This window comes from Equus caballus, chromosome 28 (genome assembly GCF_041296265.1).
Source record: "Equus caballus isolate H_3958 breed thoroughbred chromosome 28, TB-T2T, whole genome shotgun sequence".
In the NCBI taxonomy this organism is placed as follows: domain Eukaryota; kingdom Metazoa; phylum Chordata; class Mammalia; order Perissodactyla; family Equidae; genus Equus; species Equus caballus.
The window spans coordinates 8,920,016-8,944,127 of NC_091711.1; the positions used below are offsets into that span (position 1 = coordinate 8,920,016).

At 37.8% G+C, this 24,112-nt stretch overlaps 1 protein-coding gene across 7 annotated transcripts in view; it reads right to left on the minus strand.

Moving 5' to 3' along the window:
* Positions 1–24,112, minus strand: part of CAPS2 (calcyphosine 2) — a 53,243-nt gene that overhangs the window by 21,431 nt on the left and 7,700 nt on the right. The window contains exons 3-9 of one of the 7 annotated variants that reach the window (XM_023631113.2): positions 23,489–23,538; positions 21,747–21,792; positions 21,541–21,660; positions 20,121–20,297; positions 8,265–8,387; positions 5,389–5,456; positions 2,460–2,579 (exon numbers count right to left, since the gene is read on the minus strand). In XM_023631113.2, coding sequence (XP_023486881.2) covers positions 2,460–2,579; positions 5,389–5,456; positions 8,265–8,387; positions 20,121–20,297; positions 21,541–21,660; positions 21,747–21,792; positions 23,489–23,538 — 704 coding nt within the window. The remainder of the gene's footprint in view (positions 1–2,459; positions 2,580–5,388; positions 5,457–8,264; positions 8,388–20,120; positions 20,298–21,540; positions 21,661–21,746; positions 21,793–23,488; positions 23,539–24,112) is intronic. The other 6 variants (XM_070254183.1, XM_070254180.1, XM_070254182.1 and 3 more) reach the window with 6 other exon arrangements.

Genomic DNA, 24,112 nt, shown 5'->3' on the forward strand with positions numbered 1-24,112 from the left:
AGTCAAAGGGCCAGTGAGTTTGTGGTAGGCAAAGATTTCTTAAAGAAGGTACAAAGGACACTAGAAATAAACAGAAAGATTGGTACACTGGTCTACATTAAAATTAGGGACTCCTATTCATCAAAAGACATGATCAAAGGAATGAAAAGGTGACCACAGAGTAGGAAAAGATATGTCCAACAAATATAACTGAAAAAGAACTTGTAACTAGAATATATAAATAAGTTCCAAAAATCAATATGAAATAGATAAGCCAACATATTTGAAGGGAAATTTCATATAAAAAGATATCTAGATGACCAACATACATATACAAAAGTACTCAACTTCATTAGTCTCCAGTGAAATGTAAATTAAAATTACCAACACATACCCATAAGAAGAACCGAAATGAAAAATTTAGACCATACCAAGCATTGGCAAAGACAGGGTGCTACCAGCACACTCTTAACTGCCCCTGCTGGTGTGAGTGTAAACTGCAGCAACCACTCTGGAAAATTGTTTGGCAGTATTTTTTTTTTTTTTGAGGAAGATCAGCCCTGAGCTAAGATCTGCCACCAATCCTCCTCTTTTTGCTGAGGAAGACTGGCCCTGAGCTAAAATCCGTGCTCATCTTCCTCTACTTTATATATGGGACGCCTACCACAGCATGGCTTGATGAGCAGTGCCATGTCCGCACCCAGGATCCAAACCGGCGAACCCTGGGTCACCAAAGCAGAATGTGTGAACTGAACTACTGTGCCAATGGGCTGGCCCCTATTTGGCAGTGTTTTTTAAAGCTGAACATATGCATACAAAATGGTCCAGCAATCCCACTTCTAAGCATGTGCTGAGCAGAAATGAGCAAACATGTTCACCAAAATGCATGCACAGAAGTTCATGGGAACACTATCCATAAATAGCCAAATATCTACCATGGAGTCCATCATCTCGGACTAAACAAATTGTGGCACATTCATACAATGAAATACTGTACACAATGAGAATCAAGGACAACTACAAATAACAATATGGGTAAAATTCACACATATTATGTTGAGTGACAAAGGCCAGATACAGAATCCAACTTTTGTGATTTCATATAGATTTATAACCAGGCTGCTATAATCCAGGAGAGTAGGATAGAGAGGTTAACCCGGTAGGGCAGAGGAAGTGGGCAGTAACTGGAAGCAGCACAGGTGGGCTCCTGGGGTACTGGTAAGGTCCTATTTCTCAATCTAGGAACTTGGTACATGAGTATTGTTCAGTTCGTGAACATTCCTATGCTGTACACTTAAAGTGTGTACACTTTGTGAATGCATATTTTATTTCAATAAAAGCTGACTTCAAAAAAGAGAAGTTTAGATATATGGTAGCTGAATGATGGCCCCCCAAAGATGTTCATCTCCTAATCCTCAGAACATGGAAATACGTTAATTTACATGCTATGATAAAAGAGATTTTGCATATGTGATTAACTTAAGGATCTTGAGATGAGAAGATTACCCAAGATTATCCACATAGGTTCAATGCAATCAGTGTCTTTATAAGAGGAAAGCAGAGGGATATGTGACAACAGAAGAGGAGTGTCAGAATGATGTGCCATGAGCCCTTGCTGGCGCTGAAGATGGAGGAGGGGGCCATGAGCCAGGGAACAAAGGCAGCTTCTAGAAGCTGAGAACAGCAAGGAAACTGATTCTCCCCTGAAGCTTCCAGAAGGAGTGCAGCCCTGTCAGCACCTTCATTTTAGGCTTCTGGCCTCCAGAACTGTAAGACAATAAATTGGTGTTGTTTTAAAATTTGCATTGTTTGTGGTAATTTGTTACAGCAGCAATAAGAAATTAATATGTGATAAGTTCAAATATTTAAAGGCATAGAAACAAAGGCTTTCAGAAAATAAGAATGAGACAAAAAGACAGACGTTATAAGAAAGCACCATCTAACGATTACAGCTATCTGAAAACATAAAATCTGCCACAGGGACTGGCGGGTTTCCTCTATCTATTAAAGCTGAGGCTAGATGTCAACTGTCAGCGAAGGCGTTGGGAAATTTAAGTGGACTGCACCAGAGGACTGTCAAAGTCCATACAGACCCAAAGACTTTATAAGCTACAAAGTAAAATGCAAAAAATAACAATAAATTTTAAACAATACTAATTTTGAACATATTATATCAATGAGATTCTGCCAACATAAAAGTGCACATACAAATGTCTCAGTTACTATATGTTTTCACATATATTATCACCTAACTGTGGCTATTATTCCTAAATGACAAATAGAAAATCTAGAGGGCAAAGTTTACCCCAATATCTTAAAGTGGCAGAACTGGGATCTGAACTCCAAAAATTCCACTTCCCTTTATATAGAAAAAAAGCAAAAAGAAGCAGAAAAACTTTCAGTTACACACAAAAGTACATTTTAAAAAATACATTTATAACACACTACACCCTCATTTTACATAAGTAAAACCTTCTTACTTTGTTTCATGCAACGCTCTTCTCCTAAATCGAAGAGGGGCTCTCCTGGCATCTGGAAGGACGGAAGCACTTTCCTCTTTCTCAATGGTTACATTTTGCTCCGGATCACTGATCACAGCCCTACACAGGAAAATGCAAAGTCTGACGAAGGCCACAATGCACCGCTCTGGCACTCATTTATAAACAGCTGGAAAAGCTCATACACAAATGCAAATTTACGCTACTGTCAGAATTATATATTTGTCAGGTAGTGAATGAATAAATTTAATAAGTACAAAATACTAGCCATAAAAACGTGAATATTCCTGTCTCTTTTTCCGTAAGTGTTAAATAAAAATAAACTGAAATTTTTGAGAGAACTCAGAGCTTCATGTCTTTCTCTCTCTTACTGTTCTTCAAACAAACAGACACTGTGCTGGTAACTTCTGAATAAAGACATGAAGCAAAGTAAGCAAGCAGCCATACGGATTTCTGGGGGAAAAGCATCCCAAGCAGAGGAAAAAATAAATGCAAAGTACCTCAGACAGGAGTGAACCTAGTATGTTTCAGAACAGGGAGAAGCCAAATGAGGGAGCAGAGTAGACAAGACAGAGAGAAATAGGAAAAGGGGTCCAAGGTCTAATGGTGCATGGATCATGTAGGGCTTGGGTGGACTGTATTATTGACTCCAGTTTTTCAGCACTCCTGATCCACATCCTCGCCACAACATCATCATAGTTGTAGTGTACCTTCTCACCCTTTGGCTTTGAGCTTAGCCATTTGACTTGCTTTGGCCAATTACATACAGCTGGATGGCTCTGCTGATCTCAGTTGAACTAACTCATGTAAGTGTGGGTTGGCTGGGGATCTGCTCATCTAGGATAATCTTGGCTAAATGGCTCAGGTGCATTTGTAGAGGCATCTTCTTGAGGCCAGTGTGTTGGCCAACCTGTGTTCCGTTTCAAAGATGGCAGAAGCACAAAACGGCAAATTGAAACACACGAAGTTTCTTAAGGCCTAAGCTCAGAACTAAGACCATTGTTTTTGATCATATATAACTGGCCAAAGTAAGTAGAAAGTATATCCACTTAGCCAAGCCTAGCCTGGACGGGTGATCTGAAGATATATGAGCTATAATTAATGATTGTTGTTTTAAGCTACTAAGTTTTGTGGTGAAACATAACCAATACCAAAGTCTTTTAGGTTTTACTCTGATTGAAATGGGGAATTACTGGAGGGTTTGATCTTACTTGCTTTTTTGTTTTTTTTCTCCCCAAAGCCCCAGTGCACAGTTGTATATCTTCACTGTAAGTCATTCTAGCTCCTCTATGTGGGATGCCACTACAGAATGGCTTATGAGTGGTGTGTAGGTCCACGCCCAGGATCTGAACCAATGAACCCCAGGCTGCCGAAGCAGAGCACACAAACTTAACCACTCAGCCATGGGGCTGGCCCCTTGCCTGCCTTTTAATAGACTCACTCTGGCTGCTGGGTTGAGAATAGACCAATGAGGGGCAAATGCAGACACAATAAGTCCAGTTAGAAAGTGACTGAAATAATCCAGGAGACAGAACATGACAGTCTGAACAGAGACGGTGGTAGCAGAGGGAGCAAATTTATTTTGATGGCAAGAGTGTTTCCTGACAAACTAGATACAGGATTTGAGAGAAAGAGCGGGATCAAAGGCATCACCAAGATTTTAGGTCTAAATAACTTGAAGAATGGGGTTGCCATAGAGGAAAACTAAAGAGGATTTGGTTCTGGGGAGAGGGAATGGAAACAACTTTCAGGAACTCAGACTAGAAAATGTGACGCTGGAATCTTCCATCAGGAAAGCATGAGCATATAGCCGGATTTTAAAGGTATGGTGCTGGATGAGATCACCTAGGAAGTAAATGTACAAGTCTGAGAACAAGCCCTCATGTACACTCATGTGTAAAGACTGGTGAGGGGATGAGGAAGCAGGAGAAGAGACTGAAAGGAGCAGAAGGCAGAAGGAAAACCAGCCAAGTGTGGTGTACAGAGAGCCAAGCGGGAAAGAGGAAAGTGTTTCAAAGGAAGAAAGTCTTCAACTGAGACAGATGCTGATGGGTCAAGTAAATGAGGGCTGAGAAATCACCATAGTCTGGTAAAATGGATGTCACTAGTTTTCTTAGGAAAAGATGCCTAGGGGGGTGGGGGGTGGAAACATAAACGCAGTGAGTTCATGAGATACTGGAAGGAGACACATTGAAGACTTTAAGTATAATTATTTCAAAGAATTTACTGAAAAACATGCATGTAGAATAGCTTTTTTTCTAACTGCCACCTAACTAAACAGTAATTTTTTAAAGCTAAATTTAGTCTCACTTCTTCCTGGAAGACCTCCTAGACCATTCCAGCCTCTTCTGAAACCCTACAATATTTACATGTTGTCATGCAATTTAGCACAGCAGGTATTAAAGCTTTATATAGCTTTCCAAGCACTATGAAACTTTAGATTAGCTTTTAAAATTCTTGACAATTAGTCCCACAGTTCCCAAACCACCTACCGAGTCACTCTGGGGGGGCCACAGGGAACTCACAAGGACACTGCAGGATATTTTTAATTTTTGAGGGAAACAGTGATACCCAATATTTGTAGGATACCACACAAAATAACATAAAAGTAAAATATTTTTCTTTCAATTTATGTGTATTTTTTCAAATTGTCATTAAGTTGTTAGGAAGTAAATACTTATTGAGTTGTTTACACAAAAATATTTAATAAATATAACTACTAGGTATTTCTATTGGCCTAGGAGTGCCATGAAAAAATTACTAAAACACTACACGTTCAGTGAACACAGCAAGTTTGGGACCCTCTGAGTTAGCCACTTGTTGATTGACCAAGGATATGTGTGTAATGTATAAAAAAGAAATTTAATGAAAACTTTCTGAATGGATTTGCATTCCCAGTTACCAGTCTCACCTGGATAAGTGGTCTATCATCACTTGCTCTGCAACAGTCTGTTTCTTCTTCTCTGCAGCCACAATTTCCTAAGAAGAGAAAATATAGAAGATGTCATTGTCCCCAAAGCAGAACAATACAATAGTTAACACAAGAGCCCTAAAATATAAATTAAACATTTCATACTTGCTTCTTAAATATAGATTACTATACACATGATTAATAAGTTCAAATTCCAATTATTTAATCTAAAAGTACTATTTATTTCCTAAAACGTAATGCACTTAAATTTAGGTGAAATCTTCAGAGATTTCCACAAACTACATTTGCATTTTACAGAACCAGAATAAAGGAGGAGGAGACTATGACCTCCCTCCCCTCGAGAGATGCCCTGCGAAAGTCATCTTAGCCTGCTCCAGAAAGAATCCCACTGCTGACACAGATAACTCGGTCTAAAACCATGCATATTAGGTGATGCTGAAACTGAATCCAAATCATTCAAACATACAGAACAAACCTAAAAAAAACAAACAAAAAGGCCTCCCACCATTAAAAGGATAATAATCTTTTCTGTGTACATAATTCATTAACAATACTTGATCAACTTTTCTCAATTACTGGTTTGATTAAACTGTCTTCATACTATTTTTTGCTTTTCCAACTCATCCAAAAGTATCTTTACTACATTTTAGGTCATATCAATTGGAAGATTTGTAATCATTCAATTCCAATTAGGTTATCATCCAACTATAATCACTAAAATGTTACTTTTGAAGGATAATAAAACGTTTAAAAAATTAAGAAATCAAAATGAAGCTGTTCTAGTTTTAGAATGTAAATCACTGTCATCCCCATTGATCACTCTAATGAATGAAATCAAGTAAGATGATATTGCTCAAGATAAAGGCTTTGTAGCCTTAGGAAGAATGCTGTATTTGAAACTGACACGAAATTCAAATAAGAATGACTAAAACAATAGAAAGAAAAGGTAGAAACTCCTAAGAAACCTGGACACGTTGGGCACAATGATTTAAATGTTAACCTATAATTGAATTTAGTTTTATTGTTTGGTAGAAACTTAAGATGTATAGCTACATATTCAAATATGCCCATATGAAGTTCATATTTAATACATAACTATATTAAACTGCATCTTGTGTTCTCTAAGCTAGTGACACTTTATAAGGATTGTTGGTTGGTAGTAAATTAAAACAGCAATTAAAAAGTTAGAAAAATTGTGTAACTTGCAGGTCAAGTAAGTATATTTGAGACCTAAGGGTGATTCAGAAAGTGGACACTGATTAATACACGAAATTCTAAAGAGAAAATATCCACATCAGCCAGAACACCAATGTAAACCCCAGAAGCAAGGAAGAGAGGTAAGATGAATGAAGACCCCGAGCCCAGGCAGAGAGCCCACCTTGAGGGTGGTATTTATGGTGGCTTACAGTCTGGAGGGAGGGTTAGAACCACCCTCCGGCTCACTGACTTAGAGGTCTGTGTAAACACAAGCAGAATAGAAGCAGAAGTCACACTGACGTGAAGGATCTGATAATACTGAAAAATTACAAGCAAACTAGAAAAGATGGATATAAAAACCACAGTTTCACTGGTTCTGCTGTTCACTTAAGCAGCCAAAAATTAAACTAAAAAGCTTCCACTTATATTAAAAAAATAAATGGGTACTAATTTCAGATGCAAAGTTTACTCACATAACCATTTCCTTGAAAAAAACAGATGAGTGCTCCCACAATAAAGTAACATGCACTTGACAGTGAGTTTAGACACACTGACACAATAAGTAATTGTGAGGAAAAGAAACCCACTAACACCCAGGTGGCTTTGGATTGTACCAAGAACAATACCCTATGGGCCTTAAATAAGACACAATTTTGCTTTATAAAGTAGCTTTTTTTACTTTTAGAATAATCCTGGTAATAGTCCTTATTCAATTAAGCATAAATATCTATATAATAATAGGCATAGAAAATAATGTGTATGTGGTTTTAGTAAAAGAACTATAGCAACTTGAGACATCCACAGAAAATCAGTCCACCTGACCCAGAGATTAATTACAGACTGCTATCAATTCAGAATGTATTGATGCTGGATGATCCTTATCCAAATAAAACATATACTGAATTTCTATTCAGTAATAGCAATAATGCAACTAGCTAAATCCAGACTGCTTTATTATTATTTAGGCCATATAAACCAGAGTTTTCCCAACTTTTGAGCCACCACACACTGCTATTCCATCAATCCATTACAGGTGTGTCTAAGATATGACTCACTTTGGGGTGTCTGGGTGGCCAGTGGACTGCAACTTCAAGCAGCTTGGTCTGCCTATCCCAGGACATCACAGAAATTATAATTATATTATAATTACCTATTTGTACCAGAAGTAGCCTAAGCAATAGTCATCAAATAATCTGATTTTGTAAAATATACAATTTAAAGTTAATACTGAGAGTCTAGATCTTTGCTTCCCTTTTCCTAAAGAAAAATTACTTTATGCCTACCCTTTTCCTTAAGTGGCCTGAATTTCTCTAGTTTTAGTAGCTTATGACTTTCAAAAAAAATAACCAGCCTACTTCTTTGGGGTGGAGAGTGACGATGCCAAATAACTCCACTGATATAAACAGCAGCCAATTAACATTTTCAACAATGTAAACTACATTTTTAACAACTCCTAAAGATTCAAGACAATTTTCCACAGTAAATACATCAAACACCAATGGGTTGTAAAAGTGAGGACTCAGTTTGCACATTAATGGATAGTCACCTTAGTCCAAATTCAATTATTGCAATTATTAATTCATTTGTTGGTCTGTAAAATCTTGGAGAGAAAATTATCTCAATGGCTTATCAAATAAGTAAAATCACTAACAACTTACAGCATCAGATTTTCTTGTGCTCCGTTGTGCACTGTACCTGTTGTCTGCATAACCCTGCTGGAGAAGGGCCTTCCTATCCAGAGTTGTGAGGTCACCCATGATGACTTCTTCACCTTGGACACACTGTATGTGAAAACAACTAGTGAACTCTCATACATATATTTAGAATATTTGTTTTTAACAAACTGAAGTATTAAATAACCACTGACACGTGGGGATTAAGAGTACAGGCTTTAACAATCAGTTTGCCTGTTTGAATCCAGCTCTTCCACTTTCTAGGTAGATGCCTCTCTGGGCTTCAGTTTACTCATAGATAAAATGGAAATTAATAATAGCAACTACTTCACACACAAGAAATGATTAAATGAGATGATACATGTCCAACACTTATAAAAGTACCTGACATACAGTAAGCATTAAATAAAAGGTAGCAACTATTATAACTATTATTGTCCTTTTGAGTCTTTGTAAAGTTAATTAATGTGGGTTTGTCACTCCTTTATAAAAATAAATTCAGAAGTAAAGTACTAATAGACGGGGTGTATCCTTTGAGGTTGTTAAATCAAACACAAACAGCAACACTGAAATTCCCTGAGCAGACAAAACCAGTTTAGTCACACAGCAAAGCTTCATTCAGCTTGTTTTGCAAGACTAACTTGACCTGGGTCACTTCTTGTTTATGCCTCAGAAATCAGAAGCGAAACTTAAACTGTTCCCCCAAATTGATGAGATAAACACTAACCAATTCCACATTGTTTAAGAAAATTCTAATAGTATAATCAATCACTGGGAAGAACGAATAGTCTCTGCCTCCTCACTAGATAAGCTGCTTTATAACAATATCCTCCGACCTCCTTCCATGCTTGGTTTGAGTGCTCCTGCTTCGTGATCTTTTGGTGTGTGTACAATAAGGTTTTACTAATTACTATTTTGGTGATTCACTGGTTTTACTTCTGCTATTTCTGAACTTTTGAGAAGGTAAAGGATCCTTTGGGATCATAAAGAAATAAACACTAAATTTTTCTCTGAATATAAGATGTACCTTAACAAAAAACAATGCTCCAATAGGACAGCAACTTATCAAAAATTTAACAGGTAGTTGGTGTCAAGATGGCAGGATAGGTAGACTGTGAACTCCTCTCCTCCCATGAACACAACCAACTTACAACTTTTCTAGGAACAACTGCCACTGAGACACAATTGAAAACTAGATATAAAAAGAATGCCCACAACAAAGGACAGTCCTAACTGAGGCGGAAGAGGCAGAAATTCCTGTCTGGAGAGAAAAAAGCCACCTTCATGAGCTGTGGACCTTTACGGCAAGGCAGGAGCAACCCTAAGGTATGCAGCCTTCCCTCGAGGAGCAGGGGACCTGAACAGGGATGCGTTACAGCATAAGCATCCTTCAGGCTCAGCACAACTGAGACAAGTCTCATAATATCTGGCTTTGCTGGCTGTTAACAACAATGGGGAATAGCCCAAGAAAAGCTATTGGACATAAGAATAAAGTCAGCTCTAAAGGGCCTATACACAAATTTACCCATTTTGGAAAACAACCTAAAATCACCAGAAAGAAAGGTGCACGGTCCTTTGGTGAAAAGAGATTCACTGAATAGGCTCTGGGTGCCTCTTGGTGAGATGTGAGAAGTGTCAAGGGACTGAAACATTGGCAGCCGCCATTTTGTGACCTAGTACAGGTGTGCTAACACAGATGCTGGCAGATGCCATTGGAGTTCTTCCCCTGGCCTGTTAGCCCAGGGTCTGCCACACCCACTAGTGCACAGATTTAATCCAGCTCAGCCAGGGCAGGCATCCTGCCCTAGGGACAGACCCCACAAAACAGCAAGCCCTCAGGCAACTCTTTGATCTCCATAGACTGGGTGTCTGGATCCTCTGCAGGCAGGTGAGTGGGTCTGCCCCTGTGGGGCAGGGTGGAGGGTATGGGGCAACTGGGTCCACTCCAAGGGGTTGGGAAGCGTACACAGGCCAAGACTGTGTCAAAGGTGTGTGTGGACCTGTAGGCCATGGGGCTTATCAGCAGCAGAAGACCTGTGTTTCTCAAACAGCCACAGAGGGAATTGGGCCCACATTCCAAAGCCTGAAACAATTGGGTCCTCCCATGCCTGGGGCCGGCCCCACTCACCTGCAATACTGAGGGAGCTGACATTAGCCTTGCAGGCCAGAGGCCTACAGCAATTGTAAGACCCTGAAGCTAGCAACCAGACATGCTGAGGGCCTACTCACTTAACAGAAAAACTGCAACAGGAACGTACTATTAGACCTTGCACCCAACTGTGCTGGGGCTCCCCACACCTGATAAAGTGACTGAAAAGACCATAGCAGCCACACACAGCTGAGCATTACAACCAGTGGGCCGGGGGACAGCCTAGCCTGCCTAGCCTCCCTAGCCACCTGCAGCAATAGCAGCCCTGCCACAAGAGAAGGACACATGGAGCCCACACAGGGGACACTCCTAGAACAGTTGGAAGGGTGACAGGAGGGAAACACACAGCTGGGCCTCAAAAGGCAAGGCATCTCTTACATAAGGCCACTTCTCCAAGATAAGGAGACACAGCTGACTCACCTACTACATAGATATAAGCACAGAGAAAGAGACAAAATGAAGAGGCAAAGGAATACATTCCATGCAAGGGAACAGGACAAAACCCTAGAAAAAGAACTAAATGAAACAGAAATAAGCAATCTACCTGACAAAGAGTCCAAACAAAAAGTCATAAGGATGCTCACTGATCTTGGGAGAAGAATGGATGACAAAGTGAGTATGTCAACAAAGAATTGGAACATATAAAAGAACCAGTCAGAAATGAAGAATACAATACTGGAAATGAAAAACTCACTAGAGGGACTCAATAGCAGAGTAAATGATACAGAAGAACAGATCAACAAGCTGGATGAAAGACTAGAGGAAATCACCCAAGCTGAACAGATAAAAGAAAAAAGATTAAAAAGAACAAGAACAGTCCAAGGGAAATCTGGGACAACATCAAGTGCACTAACATTTGTATTATAGGTGTCCCAGAAGGAGAAGAGGGAGACAAAGAGGCAGAGAATCTATTTGAAGAAATAACAGCTGAAAACTTTCCTAACCTAAGGAAGGAAACAGACACCCAGGTACAGGAAGCACAGAGATAAACCTAAAGAGGCCTACACCAAGACACATTATAATTAAAACGTCCAAAATTAAAGATAAAGAGAGAATCCTAAAATCCAGGAGAGTAGGGTAACAAGTGACATACAAAAGAAACCTTATAAGGCTATCAGTGGACTTCTGGCAAAAACCCTACTTGCTAGAAGGGAGTGGCATGATATACTTAAAGAGTTAAAAGGACAAAACCTACAGCCAAGAATACTCTACCTGGAAAGGTTATCACTCAGAAGGGAAGGAGAGATAAAGAGTTTCCCAGACAAGCAAAAACTAAAGGAGTTTATAACCAAGAAATCAGCCTTATAAGAAATGCCAAAGGGACTTAAGTGGGAAAGAGAAAACCACAAATAGGAATTAAAAAAAATTATCCAATAAAAAGGCAATAAAATCACTGTTAAAGGTAAAAATACAGTAAAGGTAGCAGATCAACCACCTATGAAGACAACATAAAGGTCAAAAGACAAAAGTATGAAAATCACCTATTTTAATGAAAAGAGGGTAATGGATACACACACAAAAAATAAAAGGTTAGATATGGTATCAAAAACATAAAATGTTGGAGGAGGGGAGTAAAAGAGCAGAGCTTTTAGAAAGAGGTCAAACTAAAGACAGCTTCAACTCAATCTAGATTGCTATATACGCAGATTATTATACATGAACCTCATGGTAATCAAAAATGAGAAGCCTATAATAAATACAGAAATAATTAAGAGAAAGGAACCCAAACATAACACTGAAGAAAGCCATAAGCCAGAAGGGAAGAGAGCAAGAGAAAAAGAAAGGAACAGAGAAGAACTACTAAAACACCCAGGAAAAAAGTAAGAAAACGGCAATAAGTACATATTTATCAATAGCTACTTTAAACATCAATGGACTAAATGTTCCAATCAAAAAGCATAGGCTGGCTGATTGGATAAAAAAAACATATATGTATATATGCTGTATACAAGGACACACTTCAGACCTAAAGACACTCACAAACTGAAAGTGAAAGGATGGAAAAAGATACTCCATACAAATTGCAAAGAAAATAAAGCTGGGGTAGTAATACTTATATGAGACAAAATAGACTTTGAAACAAAAACTGTAACAACAGACACGAGCACTACATAATGATAAAGGGAAGATTCCAACAGGAGGATATAACACTTGTAAATATCTATGCACCCAACATAGGAGAACTTAATACATAAAACAATTATTAACAGACATAAAAGGAGAAATAGACAGTAACACAATAATAGTAGGGGACTTTAACACTCCATTTACACTAATGGATAGATATCCAACAGAAGATCAATAAGGAAACATTGGGTTTAAATGACATACTAGACCAGATGGACTTGGTAGATATATATAGAACATTAAATCCAAAAACAATACACATTCTTTTTTAATGCACATGGAACATTCTCCAGGATTGATCACATATTAGGCCACAAAACAAATCTCAATAAATTTAAGAAGATTGAAATAATACCATGAATCTTTTCTGACCACAAAAGTATGAAACTAGAAATCAACTACAGGAAGAAAACTGGAAAAGCCACAAAAATGTGGAGATCAAACAAAATGGTACTGAACAACAATTGGGTCAATGAAGAAATCAAAGAATAAATCAAAAAATACCTGGAGACAAATGAAAATGAAAATATGACATGCCAAAATCTATGGGATACAGCAAAAGTGGTTCTAAGAGGGAAGTTTATAGCAATTCAGGCCTATCTCAACAAACAAGAAAAATCCCAAATAATCTAACAGTGCACCTAAAGGAACTGGAAAAAGAAGAACAAAGCCCAAAATAAGTAGAAGGAAAGAAATAATAAAAATCAGAGCAGAAATAAACGAAATGGAGACTAAAAATACAATAGAAAAAATTAATGAAACCAAGAGCTGGTTCTCTGAAAAGATAAACAAAATTGACAAACCTTTAGATAGAGTCCCCAAGGAAAAGGAGAGATGGCTCAAATAAACAAAATCAGAAATGAAAGAGGAGAAATTACAATGGACACCTCAGAAATACAAATGATCATATCAGAATACTATCAAAAGCTATATTCCAAAAAATTGGATAATCTAGAAGAAATGGATAAATTCTTAGAAACATACAACCTGCCAAAACTGAATCAAGAAGAAATAGAGAATTTGAATAGACCAATCACCAGTAAGGAGATCAAAACAGTAATCAAAAATCTCCCAAAAACTAAAAGTCCAGGACCAGACAGCTTCCCTGGTGAATTCTACCAAACATTCAAAGAAGACTTAATACCTATCCTTCTCAATCTGTTGCAAAAAAATTGAAGAGGAGGGAAGCTTCCTAACTCCTTCTATGAAGCCAACAGTACCCTGATACCAAAACCAGACAAGGATAACGCAACAAAAGAAAATTACAGGCCAATATCACTGATGAACATCAATGCAAAAATCCTCCACAAAATACTAGCAAACCAAATACAACAATACATTAAAAAGCTCATACACCATGATCAAGTGGGATTTATTCCAGGGATGCAGGGATGGTTCAACATCCACAAATCAATGTGATACACCACATTAACAAAATGAAGAATAAAAATCACATGATCATCTCAATAGACACAGAAAAAGCATTTGACAAGATACAGCATCCATTTATGATAAAAACTCTGAATAAAATAGGAATAAAAGGAAAGTACCTCAACATAATAAAGGCCACATGTGACAAACCCATTGCAAATATCATTCTCAATGGAGAAAAACTGAAAGTTATCCCTCTAAGAACAGGAACCAGATAAGGATGCCCACTTTCACCACGCTTATTTAACATAGTATTGGAAGTCTTAGCCAAAGCAATCAGGCAAGGAAAAGAAATAAAAGGGATCCAAATTGGAAAGGAAGAAGTGAAACTGTCAATATTTGCAGATGACATGATTTTATATATAGAAAACCCTAAAGAATCCACTAAAAATCTTTTAAAAATAATAAATGAATATGGTCAAGTTGCAGGACACAAAATCAACATACAAAATTCAGTTGTGTTTCTATACACTAACAAAGTAGCAGAAAGAGAAATTAAGAATAAAATCCCACTTACAATTGCAACAAAAAGAACAAAATACCTAGGAATAAGATTAACCAAAGAGGTGAAAGATCTGCACACTGAAAACTATAAAACACTGTTAAAAGAAATTGAAGAAGACACAAAGAAATGGAAAGATATTCCATGCTTTTGGATTTAACATAGTTAAAATGTCCACACTTCCTAAGACAATCTACAGATTCATTGCAATCTCTATCAAAGTTTCAACAACATTTTTCACAGAAATAGAACAAAGAATCCTAAAATTTATATGGAACAACAAAAGACCCTGAATAGCTAATGGAATCCTGAGAAAAAAGAACAAAGCTAGAGGTATCACACTACCTGCTCTCAAAATCTACTACAAAGCCATAGTAACCAAAACAGCATAGCACTGGCACAAAAACAGACTTACAGATCAATGGAACAGAATCAAGAGCCCAGAAATAAACCCACACATCTATGTCCAGCTAATTTTTGACAAGGGAGCTGAAAAGATACAATGGAGAAAGGAAAGTCTCTTCAATAAATGGTGTTGAGAGAACTGGACAGCCACATGCAAAACAATGAAAGTAGACCACTATCTTACACCACACACAAAAATCAACTCCAAATGGATTAAAGACTTGAATGTAAGACCCAGAACCATTAAACTTCTAGAAGAAAAGATAGGCAGTACACTCTTCGACATCGGTCTTTGCAGCATATTTTCAAGTACCATGTCTGGCTGGGCAAGGGAAACAATAGAAAAAATAAACAAATGGGACTACATCAAACTAAAAAACTTCTGCACAGCAAAGAAAACCATCAACAAAACGAAAAGATAACCGAACAATTTGGAGAAGATATTTGCAAACCATATATCTGATAAGGGGTTACTATCCAAAATATACAAAGAACTCATACATCTCAAGAAGAAAAAAAACTAATAACCCCATTAAAAAAATGGACAAAAGATCTCAATAGACATTTCTCCAAAGAAGATATACAGATGGCCAACAGGCACATGAAAAGATGCTCAACTCATTAACTATCAGAGAAATGCAAATCAAAACTACAATGAGATATCACCTCACTCCTATCAGAATGGCTATAATTAACAAGACAGGAAACAATAAGTGTTGGAGAGGATGTAGAGAGAACCCTCATACACTGCTGGTGGGAGTGCAAACTGGGACAGCCACCATGGAAAACCTTATGGAGATTCCTCAAAGAATTAAGAATAAATCTAGCATATAATCCAGCTATTCCACTGCTGGATATTTAGTCAAAGAACATGAAAACACGAATGCATAAAGATACAGGCACCCCTATGTTCATCGTAGCATTATTGACAGTAGCTAAGACTTGGCAGCAACCTAGGTGCCCATCATGGACAAATGGATAAAGAAGATGTGGTATATATACACAATAGAATACTACTCAGCCAAAAGAAATGATGAAATCTGGCCATTTACGACAATATGGATGAACCTTGAGAGTACTATGCTAAGTTAAATGTCAGAGGGAGAAAGTCAAATTCCATATCATCTCACTCATAAACAGAAGATAAAAACAACAAACAAACAAACACAGGGAAACAGAGACTGGACTGGTAGTTACCAGAGGGGTAGGGGGAGGGAAGAGGGAGAAAGGGTGATTAGGCACACGTTTGTGGTGATGGATTGCAATTAGTCTTTGGGTGGTGAACATGATGTAACCTACACAGAAAACAAAATATGTAATGATGTACACCTGAAATTTACATAATGTTATAAATCAATGTTATCAAATAAATAAATAAATAAATTTAATAGGTTTCAATAGCTTTTTTCCCAAAGGCTTGTTCTTACATCAGATCTTCCTTAAAAGGTCACACTCCATCTTCATACTCTGCTCTGTCTTCACGACTTTTGAATTTCTACATGAATTTTATTATACATATGTTTAAGATGTGTTGCCTGGCTTCCTGCTATAAGTTCCATGAGGGCAGGAACCTTGTCTGACATTTATATTGCAGTATCCCTGGTGCCAGAACAAGACCATGCATCGTGAGCACTTGATAAATATTTACTCAGCAAATCAACAGTGAATCTTAAGTACACGTTTACTACTGGGAAATGAATTTATGAAGATACTTTATAATTTTATTTACCCACTAATATATTTGTTTTCCCTAAATAGTGATCTAACAAGCACCAAAAAGATATTTAGCATTATATAAGGTATGTTAAACAGATTGATATGTTTAAGTATAAGCCTTATGCATCTGTTGTTAATGTTGTCAGTGGATTCTGACTCCTAGCAACCCTGGACAGCAGAGTGGAACCCTGCCTGGTCCTCTCATCTTTCAGGGCTCTATCAGACAACACTGCGCTGCTATTCATGGGCTTTATGGCCAATTTTTTTGGAAGTGGGTGGCCATGTCCTTCTTCTTGGTCTATCTTAGTCTGGAAGCGCTGCTGAAACCTGTCGACTATGGGTGACCTTGCCAGTATTTGAAATCCTGGTGGCAGAGCTTTCAGCATCACAGTAACACAGCCGCCACAATACAACAACCCGACAGATGGGTTGTGCGATTCCCTGAATGGGACACGAACCCAGGCCGCAGCGGTAAGAGCGCCAGGTCTTAACCACTGAACAACCAGGGCTGGCTATATTATGCTGTAGGTTGGAAGAAACTTTCAAAAGCATTTTATTTTGTTTTGGCTTGTTTCTAATCTTTTACAAAAAGGGAAACAGTGACATTCCCACTGGTATTTCCAATTTAAACTCCCCAAACCAGACTTCCTTGTGGTCTTCCCCACTCCAGTTAACGGCAAGACCACCCTTTCAATTGCTCAGGCCAACAGCTTTAGAGGCATTCTTCATCTTCCCTTTCTCCCACGCCTACAACCAATCCATTAGCAAACATTCTCAGCGCCACCTTCAGAATCTATCCAGAACGTGGCTTCTCATCATGACCACTTCTTATCCAAGTGTGCTGTTACCACCTGGGTCCAAGCCAGCGTCCTCATCTCTTCCCTAGATTGCATACTGTGAGAGCCCCCTCAAAGGGCTTCCTGCCTCCCGCGTTACCCTTTTCTCAACAGAACAAAGTAGCTTTCTGCCTCAGAATAAAAGGCAAAGGCCTGCCGTGGTTTATAAGGCCTCCCTGTTCTGTTTCCCAGCCTCCCTTTTCCTCTCTGCCCAATCTCTTCTCATCTCTCCCTTGCTCTCCCTCCTCCCACCACGCTGTTCTCCTTGATATTTCTTAAATACTTCATGCCTACTCCTGCTTCACGACAGAGTTTTTCCTGACTGGCTAGCTTCTCCCCGCTTTCAGATGTGCTCTAAAACACTACCTAATGGAAAAGATCTTCCCCAGGGACCCCATACACACTGCTGCCCACCCTCCAGCCCTTCCCAGTTCCCTTCAATCTACACCATTAGTCAAACCAGACGAGTTAATTGATCGATTGATTGACTTTTTGTTTTCCTTGCTAACTCCTTTAGGATAAATGTTCTGTAAGGGTATAAATTTTTGTGTTTTATTCACTGACTTATCATCAGTACCTGGAAGAAAACCTTGCATATAGTTAAACATTCAGTACCTATTTGTTTGAAAGAATAAACAATGAGCAAATAAATTTAGGGTGATAATTTCTAAAACCAAAAGGTATTTTGTCTTTTTATAGAATTGGTGAAAAAGAATATATCTGGAATGATTAATAATAAGTACAATTAAGGAATTCATATTTCCTGTAAAACCGAAGTTTAATGATTTTCATGTTTTATTTACAAATGTTTCATTATTTAAATACATATACACACACACAAATAAGGTTAACTTTTAGGTACTAAAACAATTTGCCAAGAGATCCATCATCTCTCTATACTAAACAGAAGGAAATTCAACAAAGAAAATTTGCCATTAGAATCAAGCAGATGCCACTTTTATTTTCGTATTTGACATTATCAGTTGACTGATGTATCAGCCCAATTAACTAGCAACTATGGCTTTTAGTTATTGTCCTGGATCCTAAATATATTTAACTGTAGCTTTTATCAGTAAATAGAATCAAGGTGCATGTTGCTCCCTGCTTTGCATTTCTAGTATCAGGGACCTCTTCTCCTTCCAGAGGTTCCTATTCCAGTGTTAACTGATGTGACAGTAATAGGATTTCTAACGGCAGCGTTGTTTCTCATAATGGTATACATCTAAAAAGTCAGCAAATAAGTTGCTCAAACCCCTTAAGCACAAGATTATTATATAGAGACTATATACAAACCAGGGCTTTTTGCAAGACTATCAAGAGCATATTAAAATTTTAATATGTAGGTTAAAAAAATCAAAGAAGGAAAACAGGATCTTTTCCAGAAGAAAATACACACATATTGGCTTCTATTTATAAAATTCTTTATTGATACTTTGTAAATATTTACAATCATATGGGAAGATTTTCAAACAAGATTTGTTCCTCTCTTAAACCAAAAGTAAACAAATGTCCTCATTTGAACTTGTGTTTTAGGAAATCAAAGTTTTACTTTAAAAATATTTTGAATGATTTTGCCACAGCAAATAAAGCATGTGCTTTCAGAAACCCTCATTCTATTTTCCTGACATTATTGCAATGATCTAAATATCACATGGTAGGTCCTGCAGATAATACACGGCCAGATGCTGCAGGGCTGTGAAAGTACCCTGCCTAGCTTTAATCAAAGATACTAGAATATTACATTTGTGTGCATCCATTTGGATCTGGGAAATCTGTTTGATGATAAGAGACCAAATAATCCCATAGCTTTTGTTACTCTTTCAACTAAACACCATATGACTCAGTTATTTCTAGACAGTTCCCACAGGGATAGGAAAAGCAGCGATGTGCCACATCTACTTTTCTCTCTTTTTTTTTTCCTACAGGAAAATGCTAAGCAAATACAACCGTCAAACTTACCTGAAAACACATTATTCTTACTAAAAGTTAACTGACTTAAGAATTGCATCCAAGTGCTCTCTTCTTTACAGCCAGAAGTATCACAAACTGTTTTCAAACCTTTCAAAAGTTTCCAAAATTCAAGATTGGCCTTTCCTGTATGCTTATGGAAAGCCATTAAATTTACTATGTTTTCTTTGCTCTTATATTCATGAATAGCGAATTTACATGTAATTAATATTAAATAAAAGCATAACAATTTTATAATTCATGATGTTAAAAAAACATCTAAAATGAGGTAGAAGACAATCATGGAGTGATGACAGTTTTAGAATAAAACAGGGTCACTATAAAGTCTGAAATCACTTTTCAACTTTAAAAATTAGACCATGAGAGCAACAGAGTTCAAGACAGTTACATCAAAAACAGATATATAGCACTGTCTTATTTCCAATCCCAGGGCAAGTGCACAGCTTCTAACAGAGAAAAGCTGGCCAGGTCACGTGGCTAGTTTTCACATCTGAAAATGGTGATAATAACCCTTTAGGGTTGTGGTGAAGAAAAACTAGTCAATATAAGTAAAATACTTAAAACCGTCCCTGGCACACAGACAGAAACGTCAGCTATTACGCTTACTCTGACCCATAGCAAGCCATATCAGACAAAAAGACGTTTCTATAACACACGCCCTATTTGCTTTCAACTTTATCAGAACTCTGTGAAGCCTCATACATCACCTCGTCATTGATCCTCTTCCTTGGAGACTGCTGATGTGTGACATTTGATTTTGCCTTTTCTGCTTTTCTCTGACTATACTGTTTATATGCCTCTTTCATTTCAGTTTCGTATTGCTGATATTTTAGTTTATATTTGTCTGTCGGGGCTGGCAAGTTTTCAGGAATTACGTCCTGCTCCTGGAAGTAAAAAGAAAAAGTATGCTATCCACCAGAAAAAAACAAAATTATTATTAACTTTCCTTATTAACATTATCAGACTTATCATTTACCTTAGCATTACTATGCCCAAGGAAGAGACTGTTATTACCTATGTTCTAAACAGAGGTGATATTTAAAACATTTAGCTGGTACAACATCTCTGAGCAATCAGAGCTCACAGAACCGCTCAGAATGGTTACCGGCCTTCAAGACCAGTGAGTCTGTCTCTTGTTCTCAGCTGAAAATCAGTCCTGGTTCTAAAACAAATTGAAAGGAGAAAAAATGGCTTTTCTTTCTTCTTAGGAATTTTAGATAGGCTTTTTTTTTTTTCCTGCTCCAGAAAAACTCCACTGTCAACCATTTCTTCTATAATAGTCATAGGAATTGAAGAGACTAATACTGAGAAGCACTCGTTGCCATTTCTAGAATATTGGGATATTCTACCTTGTGGTTTTATTTGGTCCCCTGCCACATTTCCTTGGGACAAGAGATAACACAGCCAGTGGATAAGAGAAACCTAACCAGCACAGTAAGCAAACACATGCACCAGAGAGAGACAGGTGCTCCAAAAGGAGTACAGCACAGTCTGTATCCAGAGGGAAGGGTGATGCAAAGCTTCAGGGTGAAAACTGCAGCACGGTCCAGACCGGGGTCCTATTCCCGCAATTTACCCAAAATGAGACTGAGGAGACCGGGCACATGGCCCGCTACAGGACAAAGACTAACAAAGACAGAAAAGCAAGCGCTGCTCACAGGATACTGGTTAGAACTTGTATTTATAATGTGGAATAAGACACTGAATATCGTTTGAGGTATAAATATGTCCCGAGGAGGCATCTTGGAATAAGAATGGTTACTTACTTCTCCACAGCATCCTACTAGCCTAAATTATGAGTCAGTTTCCAAGAGACCAATTTTATATGGCTAAGCCAGCAAGATCTTATCTAATATTCTGCCATAATTTTTAATCCCTGGACTGCCTATTAGTATAAACCTGTACTTGACCAATTTTATAAGATATTTTAAAAATACCATTCTTACATGAGGAAAAACGTAAAACAAAGTAAAATTATTCCACCAATATTATTGTTTGTGATGTTAATATATAAAATGCTTACACTGGATAAAGCATAGACTGAACATAATGACATTTCTGGATTAAGTACAGCGCTAAAATACATACTATAATCCTGAAAGTTGGTAAGGAGAAATAAATACTAACCAGCTCACCTAGACGCTGAGTATATGGAATGCGACATGGTGTGACCCAACCAAAAGCAGATGAATTTGGTGGGTTAAAATAAATATGTGCTGTACTAAGTGGAACATATGAAAAATCATCCTGAAAATAAAATTAAATGACAATTATATGCTGTCTGTAATGTTGTGTTCAAATGTTTATCATATTAAATACCAAGTAAAAATTACCTCATCAGCAGAGTCAATAAGGCTTGCCAAATCAAGTCGTGGGACCCTGAAAGAAATAATCTATGCATCCCATAACTTTTAAAAATAAGACTTTAAAAGTTGCAAACCATATACACTCCATCTTATATAAACAGGTACACTGAAGCCATTGGTGAGCTGGCTCCCAGCAGCTGTGACAGGCTTTTCTTAAATGTTCAGTAATTTTTTGAGCTGGTTGTTACCAAAGAATTATTAAAAATAAAATTATATAAACACAATTAAGTACATTATATTAAAAACAAAGGTAATAAATACTGAAAAGTCATCACTTCTTAATGGTTTTACTATGCTTCGCTATCACCTGTGTTCTGGAGGTTCCTTCTATCTACCGTAGCATGGGGTAACACAAGGGTGCACATCCCTCTCCAACTCGGGGCTCTGAGACCACATGGAGAGCCTGAAATCACCACAGCGGGCCCTTCGCACAGGAATGAACCAGTGCTATGAGGCAGGACTTGATATGTTACTCTGTTGATTGCTGAGACTTGAAAGAATGGCGGAGCAAACGTTAATATGCCTATGAAACTTAAAGTGCATCATGTCTCTAAGTGGCACATTGTGCATGACAAACACTGAGGAAATATTGTTTCACTATTCAAAACTATTACATGATTCAGCAAAGAAATCACTTCACTCTACAACAACATTCATCTTGGTTGATATTTTCACGTAAAATTTATAATCAAGTTAAAATATACCTAATTTTATTTATAATTCCCAAGTAAAATTTATTAAACATCCATCAGCACCCAACTGACTGTCCTCACACCCTAAGTACCTTGTACACAGCATGTGTACCTAGCTTGATTCTTTGTCTAGAGGAGCAAGCAGGGGTCTCTTATGTGGAACCATAGGAAATTGCTGCCATTTGCCCATTTTCAATCTGTAAAAATGTCGACTTTATACAGTTCAGCCTTATAAATTATAGTTTTTAATTTCTATTTTCCAGAAATCTTGTAAGTCTAACATACTTAAAACAATATAAAAATCATATCCTTCCAAATTTTAAAAGGCAAAAATGTAAAATATAAAACATAAATTAATATATTCTAGTCCCAAAATAAAATCCTTTTAGTAAGATTGATAAAATTGTCATATTCCTCAAGATAAGATCAAAGCACAGATATACCCCCATTAAGTTCATTTTGACTATCCCAATTATAAAATGCAAGATTTCATATATTTGTTTAATAAATGCATGTAGCTGAATTTTCTAAATAAAACAACATTTTAACTCTTTCAAGATAATATAAAAATAATATTAAAGAAAATTAAAAAACAAGAGACACGGGCCGGCTCCGTGGCCGAGTGGTTAAGTTCACGTGCTCTGCTGCGGCGGCCCAGGGTTCGGATCCTGGGCGCGGACATGGCACCACTCGTCAGGCCACGTTGTGGCGGCGTCCCACATCCCACAACTAGAAGGACCTGCAACTAAGATATACAACTGTGTACGGGGGCGGTTTGAGGAGATAAAACAGAAAAAAAAAAAACAACAAGAGACATATTTCCCTTAGTCCGACCATCCTATCACAAGAGCAGCTTTAATTTTAGCAGGGTCATTTGCAGGCCATCCACACGCATAAAATTTTTTCTGTGGTTCACAATCATAGCTACAGATATCATTTTGCTTTCTTTTCATGCTTCTCAATGTATTATAAATATTTGCCCATTATACTGCTCAAAGGTGAAGAAATGTGACTTACACAGGTAGGCAAGGATTCTGGATTGCCCACGATCTCGAAGTCCATCCTTGCTTTAATTAAAAAAAAAAAGAATCAGTGTGCATATATCCCTTATTATCCCGTATTTATACCTTAAAAGACAAGCAGTGTGTCAATGCAATAAGGCTAATTACAATTTTTCTCAGTACACTTTATATAAGAAGTATTTATTAAGCCCTCCTTACTGTGCCTGAGACACGAGACAGGATGATTAGCAACAGAGGTAATTCTTGCCCTCAGAGCGCTCTGTCTGCTGGGGAAGACATTCCTGCAAATACTAATGCAGAAAACACGTGCCGTGACAGAGCAGCTGCACAGAGCATGTACCCAACCTAGTCTAGGAAACTGAGGAGGTTTTTCAAAACGAAAAAGTAACCTTTAAATGAAGCTCTGAAGGATGAGTAGGAGTTAGCCAGATCAAGAGAGAAGGGAGAAAATCGCTTCAGCCAGGAGGAACAATTTGTGCAGCACAGACAAACAGACAAGAGTCAGCTGTCGGAAAGGGCTGAAATCCTGAGTGTGAGGAGGTAGAGGTCAGAGCTGTTACACTATAACACAGGTTGAGGAACCTGGACTTTGCCCTAAAGGTAATGGGAGGGCAGGTGG